The sequence below is a fragment of the Pterocles gutturalis genome, unplaced genomic scaffold, assembly GCF_000699245.1.
Source record: "Pterocles gutturalis isolate BGI_N339 unplaced genomic scaffold, ASM69924v1 scaffold6957, whole genome shotgun sequence".
In the NCBI taxonomy this organism is placed as follows: domain Eukaryota; kingdom Metazoa; phylum Chordata; class Aves; order Pterocliformes; family Pteroclidae; genus Pterocles; species Pterocles gutturalis.
In genome coordinates, this window is record NW_010115206.1 from 37455 (window position 1) to 48416 (window position 10962).

The following is a 10962-nucleotide window of genomic DNA, read 5'->3' on the forward strand; positions in this document are numbered from 1 at the left end:
TGAGAAAGATTAGTTAGCATAACCACTAATGCATCTCCCAAGAAAAGCGCTTTAACGACAACCCTGGCCAGCTCTTAAATCGCAGCATCGAGAATTAATGAACAGATCACCTTGGCGCGTAACAATATCCTAAAAGGCCCCAAGTTTGTCAAAATTGCAGATTACAGAGTGGTCGAGGGACACCCCATTTAAGAACCCGTTGTCTCTCCTTCGCGGACACCAAACACTTTTCAAGACTCACACACCATTCACTTTTAAATCTCCTTTTGCTGTCCCCTGCAGAGGCTTTGGAGCAGGACGCCCATCACACCGACACGCTCACGGCTTCGGCTGCGTCCCTAGCACTGAGTTTTCAACTCTATCACATCTTTCGAGCCATGAAATCTCCGAGGTGACTGTGCTGAACGTCACGTGGGCACAAGACGAGCTGGACAACGCCAGGAATTCCCCAAACCCCATGGAGTGGCTCTACGAGGTGGCTCAGTTTCATTACACTTCCATTTCCAGATGGGAAAAATCACTGCGGAGGCGTGATTTTATTTTCTCTTCCCTCCTCTGCTCCTTGTTTTCTCTTGCCTCCTCTGCCCAGCTTGCTCTTTTTAGACCATAATGCTTGCTGAAATTATTCCTGGCTATAAAGCCCATCAGAACTGGGCCTCTCAGTACAAGAATACTGCGCCGTACATTCCAGCCTGCTCATCGACCCCGATGGTTCCAGGACCCGCTGCTTCGGTTCCCCTGCGCATCTTATCCTGGGTGAATCTCCGCTTGGCCTCGCCAATAGAAAGAAGAGCACAGAAGCCAGAGAGCGTTTGGCAATTTAAAACCTTATCTTAGTTTCTCTTTATGCTGCTGACATATTAAAAGTGAATTTCAAAATGGCTGCACGCTCTTAAAACGTTTGCTGGTGCAGGTCCAAGAACATCCTTAAGCCCTTTTTTAAGATCTGCTGAGGCACAGCTCGGAACTCAGAGAAAGGCGATACCTGGAGGAGGCCTTTCGCTGCCGTCTTCTACGAGATGGAGCCCGGCTGAACTTTCTGAAGTCTCAGTTTGTCGTTAAAAAGTTGTGAAAAAGGCTCTGTCCGCTTCGAAGCTGCCTGGGAATCCACGCTTTAGGAAACCTGAGAAATAGCTCTCATGGAAAATGAAGTAAGATCCCAAAAGCTGGGTCTTCTCGAAACCAATCTGCAGAACGGCGCATTGCAGAAGCCATGCTGGAGAGCGGGACAGAACCGACCGAGGGATGGCAACGTCCCAGTGATAGGAAGCTTTAAGAGACTCCTGCTTCGTGCGGGTTTTACGCTCATTCCTGCAATGGCTGCAAAGGGAGGAGTGGGCAGGAGGCTGAAGAAGAAAACAGCTTTATGAACAGCCCAAGAACATATGGAACCACGTCCCTGCAGCGGCGATGACTGCCTTCCTCTCAACGCTAAGCGAGAGAGAGCGACGACGTTCCGAGGACACCCTGAGCCAGTTACCTGAACACAGCGATTTCCAGGATGGATTCACGGGGAACTCTGGCCCCCGGTTGGCTGAAGAAGTGTGTACAGAACAAAACGTCAAAGCAAAATATTTTTCAAGCCAGTTTTGGCTCCTAGAGGTGTACTTCCTAATGCAGAAAACACATTATTCACTAGTTATTTTTCCATGCTCACCAAGAAGGGATAAATTTGTTCTTTCTTAGTAACTTATTCTTCACCACTGAAAAGCTTACGGGGGGAAGAAGTATCTGCCACATTTTGCTCTGGCTTTAATCTCTTGGTTCAAGCCCAACACAGCAAAAACCCTTGACTTTTCTTTTTTTTTTTTTTTTTAATGTATCAAAACATCCCTTATTTTTTTTCAATGTATCAAAACATCCCTTATAGAGATCTTTTAAAAAATAAATATTGTTCAACTTCTTGAGAAACGGATCTGGATTTAAGTTTCACCGACATCATGATCTGCCTACGTAAGGAAATTCATTCTGCCTCAGAAGCGGAAACGATTCTCCGTCCTTCCACTCGTCACCAGTGGGCTGCAGCTATTTAGGTGACTGCAGCAGAGATTTTCTCGCCTCCCGGTCCGTGCCACACTCTGCTGGCAGCGTGAAAGCTCCGCTCACTACGGCAGCACCTGGGGCTGGATGCAAGCAGTGCCATTTGCTGGCGTCTCACCAACAACTCCGCTAAACCCTGCCTTCCACCCCACACCCAGGAGGGCTGGAGAAGACGCCGGACATGGGTTACACTCTGCTTTCTTTATTCTGCCACGACAGCAGGGAGGAGAGCTAGGAAGGGGACACGGACTTTTCCTGCTCCCTTCTACGGCAGCACCTGGGGCTGGATGCAAGCAGTGCCATTTGCTGGCGTCTCACCAACAACTCCGCTAAACCCTGCCTTCCACCCCACACCCAGGAGGGCTGGAGAAGACGCCGGACATGGGTTACACTCTGCTTTCTTTATTCTGCCACGACAGCAGGGAGGAGAGCTAGGAAGGGGACACGGACTTTTCCTGCTCCCTTTAAATCTGAAGGAGAGATGAAGTAAAAAAAATAACATGAAACACTCAAGATCAGGAAAAGGTAGTTAGCTTTTGGAAAGAAGGATAAAAGGCTGATTTTTTGCGATGGTCCGGATCCTTCCCTCTGTTTCAGTGACTTCACTGAAATGCCAAACCTCTCAACGGCAGAGCGACCTTGCAGGGCCGTCACCTTGCCCTGCGGAAGCCGTAAGCGAAGGCTCCTCGAAGCACACGCTAGCGGTTTCCAAACCCTGCATGTGACTTGATGAAGTTGCAAGTCACTCCGTTGGCACACACGCACCAGGAGGATCCTCAGGTGCTCGGTCGCAAGCTATAGGTGACCTCGGGCAGTCCCACGCTCGCCTCAGATGTTCACGGATGCACGGACAGTCTTCTACAACCATAGGGTTGATTTTTCCATTGAAGTCAATTCACCTGAGCTTATCAATGGCCTCAATTCCCAGAATATTCAGGGACCTTCTGCCTCATAAAAGAAGCTGCTGCAGGAGCATGAGCACCTTGGCCTTGTTCTGTAGCAAGTATGAGATTCATACTGGGCGAAATGGAAGTTAGTTGAGGAAAAAAAACACAACCTGGCAAAAGTCCCCTTCAACGGGAAAGAACGGGGCGAGGAGTTGTTCAGTAGGAGCGATAGCCTGGGCCAGAAATGGAAGAGAAGGACAGAGAGCTCTAAAAGATGGAAAAACATAAAAAATGAAGAAATACTAAGAAGGGTGTGGAAATAAAGGAGGATGACGGTTCTTACCTCTTCCTTAAGCAAACACTGAGGGAAGACAAGACCATGAGGCAATCGGCTGCTCTGCTCTCATTGCTAGGGACGCTCGGACAGGCAGCTTTCCTGAACTTTGTTTGCACGTGTAAACAAGGAAGTTAACCTACCTGCCTTCGAGTTTTTTTATTTGAAATGTCTCAGGTTTCCACAACAAATACCATGGGCAAGGAGTGCTCCTACCTTGTGCTTCGGGCCAGGAATTGGAAGGTGATGACTATTTGCTAAACAAAGAATCATGAAAAAATTCTCTCTGGTACTTACATAAGGACAAAAAGGAGCGAAATTAGCACCAAAATCTGCTACCTGTGAGCAAAGGGACTTTCCTGATTCTCCTAAGAGACATTATTCCCATTTTACAAAATGAAACTGAGCAGAGAAAAGAGAAGTAGCTCGGACAAAACCATCGCTTGCAGGGCTGGGACTTTCGACTCCTTGTACCACGGTTCTGTTTCTAGGTCACGCTGTTTCTCCTTTAAATATCAGTTAACAGGCCACTGGGAAGTTCAGCTTCTCAGTCAAAATGCAGCTTCAATTTCCTTAGAGAAACCAAGATCACAGCGTCCTACTGCAAGGAAAAGCAACCAGCTGATTTGTTCCTATGCATGCTGTACGGCTAGCTTGAAAAGAAAAAACCTATGATGCAAAGCCTTCTGGCAAATGCTGGAGAGGAGGGGAAAAAAAAAAAAAATCTTGGAAAACTTCCCATGATTCGAGCAGATTCGCAATTCCCGATGATTCAGAGAAGGGCCTTTTCTCATGGCCTCAAAGAAAAATTCTTTGTGGGAAGTCGCTGACTATTTGAAACACACACCTAAGCGAGCGCCATAGTGAAGAGGATGGGAAAGAAACCGAGCCAGTAAAATGGAAATCCAGTGTTTATGGGAAGAGCGAGGCTCTCTTCACAGCAAGTCTGAGGTTGGCAGGGGTGTGCGAGTTTATCTCCAGAACCTTCTCTTCCATCTGTAGCTGCTCCAGCTCCGTGGAGAGCTCCCGTTTCCGCGCGGCAGGCACGCCGAGAGAGCAGGAACGCTGCACGGTGACACGCGGAAATGCACGGCTCTCTTCTGGAGACACGACAGATACCTTCGACATTGGGAATGGGGCTTTTTTCGCTCTAAAAATGAAAGATTTATTAATAGCATTGTGTTGGGATGCAAATACGGAGACTGGTAAGGCGTGAGGGCTGACGGGGTTCCCCTCTGCCTCCTGTTTCTGGGGGAACATCGGGACAACCCAGGAGCCTTTGCCCATGTCCAGGCCACGGCAGTGCCACCGCCCTGTCAGCACCGCTCTCCTGTTTCGGGTAGAAAGAACACAGTCCAGTTCTCCCACAGACACCATCCGCTCAGCGACACGAACACAAGGAGGGCACAAACCACTCCCGCTCGGATTTGCAGCGACATTTCCAGCTGGGTGCCGGTGGCCGCACACCGCGACGCAGATCCTGGAACTGCTCTTCAGCCACAGGTCTCTTTTCAGATCCTGCCCACACCAAAACCATCAGATTTTTTTAACAAAGACAAAATATTTGTTTAAGAAAGAGAAAATACTTCTGAGGGCCAAGGCAAGCTACCTTCCTACCAGCAGCAGCAGCTCTCAGGACTTTTCCTTAAGCACAAACTCCCCCTGAACACCCACCTGCCCGGTGTCCAACACAGACACAAACCACCGGGCTTGGAACCCCGTCCCGAGCTGGCACTGCTCCTACCACCGCTGACACAACAAATAAGCAGCAAATTCCTGAGTGTAGATGCAGAAAAAAAAGGATCAGTTCTACCCAACGTTAGCAGCAAATTCAGTGGATTTCAGGTGAATAATGCCCGGCCGGTCGCAGAATCGCTCCTGAGCGTGGCAAGAAAAGTCTGCCCCAACATTCTGGAATTCGTGACAACTTACTGGCTACAGGACAGCCATTCTGCCCAAATTTTGAACGGTTACATCACAACTTTGGTCACACATACGGTCAAACCTCCAGGTTCTCAAGCGGCACAGCTAAGCCGGAGTTATAGAGGGTAATCCTCTCAGCTTATCCAAATTCAAATTATATCAAAGAAAGCAATGAAATTAAACAGCAGAAAAGAACCTCAGTTTAAAGTTGTTTAGCCTCCTAAGAAAACCCGTGATCACGTTCTTCCTTTTTTCCCCCCTAGAAGATCCCTCCCCTCCATTTCCAGCAGTTTGTTTACCACGTCCCTCCCGACACCGCTTCATTTCGGAATACATCTGGGCACCCATAAATGCCATATCACCTTCATTCCACAGACAAATATTTTTAAAAATAAAAATTATGAAGATGAAAGTGAGTTAATTAGTTTCTCTTGCTTTTTTTGTCATGATTCTATATCCCCCTGCTTCATAACCATCAAATTCAGACTGAATTCCATGCAAGTAATGAAATACGCGCTTAAAAACATTACCGTTACGCCTCAATTAAATTCTTCTTTTTGCCCTCATGGTTCAAATTGGCACATTAGCACAACGTCAGCTATTTTTAGTTTCCAGACCTTGTTCTCCTAACTCCATCCAAGCAGGTGCTTAAAGATTGATCATCATAATTTCCATTAAACCTCAAAGAAAAACATGTAACAAACCAAACCAACAAGCCCCAACCAAAGACCCCATTCTTCGTCTTCTGTTTAAACCATACCCAAACCTGCAATTTCCCGAGAAAAAGGCGGTTTAGCGACTTCTTTCTTGCAGACTCACTTTCTGGGTCATATAATAAGGGTCAAAGTCCTCCAGTGGTACAGCAACCAGGCCTTTTGGGATGTCCCCGTAGATGAAAGGCAAATTCTTCCCCGCCTCAAGGTCACTGTTTGGTTTTGGTTTGCTGTCTTCATCGTCGTCCCGGTGGCTGCTGTCTTGCTTTGGCCGTTGCTTCTTTTTTAATTCTGCGATGTGTTTCTCAATGTTAGCCAGAGACTCCGGAGTGAAGGGTTTAAAACTATCGGGGCCCGGTGGTGCGAGCAGCCGTGCTGCCATCTTTTCATCCTGCAGCAGCTTCTTTAGTGATGTTGCACCCCGGACAGGTCAGCTCTGCAGGGAGCAAACAGCACAGGCAGAACAAAGTCAGGCACCGCAAAACCAGACAGGCAAGCACACAGCATCCAACAGCCAAAGGCAACGCTGCTCTGAGTCCTCACCGAGTGAGGCAAGCACACCCGCCGCTTTCCAGTCCCCACACCAGCTACAGGCCTGATTGGACAATATTTTGGAAGCATTGTACACGATGCACACCATCGCCGGGCACCGGGGAACCTGCCCGTCCCTTCCCATCGCGCCGCTTCCCCCAGGTTTGACGCCACAAGCAGAAACGGTGCGTGGACCTGGATCTCCGACAGCCGCCTGACGCATCTCCTGGTTGGGGTGTCTCCTGAACACAACCTCTACTCTAACCTACACAAACTGGTCTGAAAAGCAGCTTTATTAAAACCAGGATTTTCCTGCAAAAATGATTCCACCCATCATTGCTCTCTAGTAAACTGGTTATTAGACAAAAACTCCAAGTCAGCTCTGCTCCCAGGGTCGGGACAAGGTGCTCAGCCCTGTCTGAAAAGGGCTGGGCACGGCTCACACGGCGTTTGGCAAAGCACTCCCTCACTACAACACGAAGGAGGAGTAACTTGGGGTTTACACAGCGGCCAACACGCGGGGGTATGCTGAGCTGCAGCCTGGGCTGGGACTCTTTCCATATAAACCCAACCGGGTATTTCTAGAGTAATAACAATCAAGACTTGGAAAAGATGGCAAGAAGAGGAGAGAAAAGCCAACATCTTGGTCACATTATTTCTAGAATCATCACTGAATAGCCAGCTGATATTAAGAAAAAAAATAATTTATTCTATTCTTGCAGCATTTGCATGCATTTAATTACCAAATTTCCCACATACTGTGAAACTATATGGCAGCATTGGGGATGTGGTCTAATTGGATGGCACAGATAAATATGTAAGGCCTGAATTTAGAAACCAAAGTAGCTCAGGGACACAGCATAAAAAAGGGAAAAAAATGAAGGTCCAAAAGAATGCCTGATTTGTACGCACAACCACACAACCGGCAACTGGAAGCAACCAACTCATCTGCAAAGCGGCCATTTAAAAACCAAAACCAAGCCAAACCAACAAAAAACCCCCAAACGCTCCCCCAAATGTGGTACATCCCCATGGTTTTGCAAAGATCCTGCGCATTAACAAATCAAGATTTGACGCCGTACCAATAAAGCACAAGTTTGCCTCGTGCCCCTTGTCACACGTGGTGCAGACTGGGCGGCTGCCGACGTTACAAGCAGCGATCGCTTTCGTTTCACCATTTGGTACCTACTCACGGGGTTGTTGCTTGATATCAACACGTAACAGTGACCCGGGGCTTTCGTGGGGAGTTCTTGCCTCTCCTGACTTCATTTGTTTTCCCAGTAAATTAGCCCATATGAAGATAATGGACAAAGCCAGGATGTAAACGGAAAGGATGGGAATGGGATGTTTGTTGGATTCCTTCAATCAGCCCCACAGAGCAGGCTTTACACCTTTGCCAGCACAGCATCACACGTTCTTATGACACTTTGCAGCTCCAACAGCCAACCCCTCATCTTTACCTTTACCCAGCGTATGCTGACATAACTACCCAGAATATTTCAGACAGATCGTTTTATTAAAAAAATAAAAACCCATACAGGCAAAGAGTTTGGAACACCTCACAGCCCCACCAAGCTCTCCAGGCGCCGGTGACGGCGCAGAGCCTTTCCTTTCCCTTTCTGTGCATTTAATTTGTTACTTGAGGGTATTCAAAGAACACCAGGCGTTATCTAATGATTTTTTTAAAAATAAAACTACTGCTTAAAGACCTTCACTAAAATTAGTCCACGTGTTGACTGAAAGAACAAATATTAAATTATCTTCACCCTGAAGATCTCAGGATTTAAGTAAAAAGAAGTTTCAGAAACCTCCCTGCACCCAGCGCAGCCAAGTTTGCACCTGAGACAGAACTCCCCAGGGGCAGATCGTCTGTCTGCACACACATTTTTCAAAAATCAGAGATTTCACGCTAGAAAAAATGCCGTGTTGAGGTGTTCAGTTGCTAAGACTTAATTATTTTTTCTAAATGTTCCCAGCAGTCCATTTACTGGTGCATTATGAAATATTCTAATAAATTATTCAGGCTGATTGTCAAAATAAATTTAAAAACACTTTTGAGGCAATATCTTTGCTTTAATACTTTTCTTCACTTATTAATTTGCAAGTTTTAGTTATTCACAGTACGTCTTTCAGTTCCTTCGAGGGAGAGCCCTTCTAGATGGATTTTTCTATAACCCACACAGACACACGTGGCTTTTGATTTGAACATGCAGCGTTGGGGCAGAAAGGAAAACAGTGTAGATGAACAGTCCTCTGAAATTCTACTGCACGAGAGCCTCAGAAACTCCATGCCAAACCAAAATATCCATGCATGAGGAAATCTGTGGCTGGAAACGGCCTTCAGAAGCACTCGCCGATCCTCTCCATCTGCAGTAAATTCTGCGTGTCTACAACAAGACAATTTTCTCAATGAAAAGGGAGAGGAATGCAGCTGGCCGAGACGCAGGAGAGGAACCTTGCCCTTAGAAAATCTCCCATGTCACATCTGATGCTATAAAGCAGAAGGAAGAGGAAATATTTTCACTTTCAAGCAATATTTGTTGTTTTGTTGCTGGGTATTTTCCCCACCCTATGGAAAATACTGCAGAAGTTTCCCGGGCACTCGACTCTAAGCAGAGCTCAAGGGCAGGCTCCGGACAGGGCAAGAAAGTGGTTCTGCTCTGGAAACAGCTGTGGCAGAACGGAACTTGAACACACACCTCTAAAGGTAAAAAAAAAAAAGAACAGAAATGTAGGGAGGAGAGAGAAGCACAAAAGCAACAGAAAAATATTATAAAACATATTCATATTTCAAGATGCTTTAATAAAAACCAGAGAAACTAAAGATCTAGCACTGTAGGCTTCTTCTATCCCTACCAGCGTGACTTCTGTCACATCACTAAGTTACAAGAACTAAAAATAGCGACCCCCGGCTCTCCAGTTCCCCGTTAGCCGTTACTCAAAGCTGACTTGCAGTTATCACCAGTATCACCCGGGAACCTTCGTACAGACTGAGCAAGCTGAAGGGCAGCACCTCGACTTCGCCTTTTAAAGCCTAACTTGCGAACAAAGAATTGTTACATGACAAAAGTGAGGGAAGAGAAGGCAGAAGTTACTCTAACTTTGGCACAGTACTTAAAGAGAGTCTTTCCTAAGACAGAAGATAATGGGAAGCGTGAAAAGCCAGTCTGCAGTCTGAGCTAATGTCACGGAGGATTTTTAACACACTTCTGCAGCACTAAGCCACCTCACCTTTATTTGTGTTCTCCAGGTTGGCAACTGTCCACTCCACACAGAAGTGGAACAATAGGGCATAAGGGGGAAAGTTGGAGCATTTAATTATTTCTGAACTCCGCTAGATTCAAGCCAATAGTCCAACGATGACAAGCTCTCTGCTCTCCTACCTCTAGCATAAGCCATCATATGCAATTTCCCCTCTGTGGTTCCTTAAATTATTTTCCCTGTGCTCATTCTCAGCTCTAGGGCTTTTGTTTTGTTATTTTACCGCACCTCCTTTAATCTGAACCATTTCTTTGAACACAACAATAAATTATTGATCCTGATGTATTTGTTGATGTCAATGGCAGCTGCAGCCGCTTCCGGAGGAAGGCGATCGATAGTGAATGGAAATCACGTGACAGCATGAACATGGCATGCCCCGGAGTCACATACAGCCTCTGGGGCCGATCGCGCCTCCAGTCATTGAAAAACACGGACCGATTGACACGTAAAGCCCTACCTGTTCATTTTAATGACAAAGCGTGCTAAACAAGGCAAGCAAACCCAGCAGTGAATGCAAACATAACAGCAAAAAGGAGGAAGATGATACCCCAGTTTAGATTTTCAAGCTACTTTATTTTCACTCGACACTGACTTGGTTTCTACTTTATTTCACCTCCTTTCACTGAGAATGAAAGCACATCCATGCTCAACTTCTTGCAACATGCAATCACTCTCTCTTCTGTTTATTAGAAACCTAGCTTTCCCCCTCTGTTCACAAAATGTCACATAATGATACTTGCTCCACAGAGCAGTACAACATCTATACCATGATCTAGATATAAGCCATCCGTATGAGCTTATATAACCGGTGAAATTATTTTTAATAGGTCCAGGTCCTTTCACCAGGATGAATGACACTGTAGAAGTGCTGAAACATGTAAAAAAGGATCAAGCAGCCCTTCAGTCACGCTGTCAGTTATTTTATTTCAACACCACTGAATCTAAGAAAAGGGACTTTCTAAACACACAGCAGATGCAAAACACACCTAGCCAAGCTCTGCGAGGCCTTGCATTTCACTTGTAAGAAAAACTGCATTACGGAGTGCTGCTACGAGCACTGACCGTCTGTTTATTACTCTAAAATGCATTAACTCCTCTCCTGTCGCTTTACAGCGCCGGAGCCTATTTATAGATTACCGACAGCTCCACCAACTTTACATAACGGCGCCCTGCTCCCGAAAAACGCCGAGAAACAACGGGCCAACGGACGGTGACAAGCCCCGGGTGGGACCCCGGTGCCGTGAGGGCGTAGAACGGCGGGAGCGGCCCCGGC

The 10962-nt window shown here is 46.6% G+C and overlaps 1 protein-coding gene across 1 annotated transcript in view; it reads right to left on the reverse strand.

Annotated features, from left to right (window-relative positions):
- SCN8A (sodium channel, voltage gated, type VIII, alpha subunit) overlaps positions 1-6279 on the reverse strand; it is a 39556-nt gene extending 33277 nt beyond the window's left edge. The window contains exon 1 of the mRNA XM_010075099.1: positions 6004-6279. Coding sequence (XP_010073401.1) covers positions 6004-6279 — 276 coding nt within the window. The remainder of the gene's footprint in view (positions 1-6003) is intronic.
- Positions 6280-10962: the final 4683 nt, after the last annotated feature.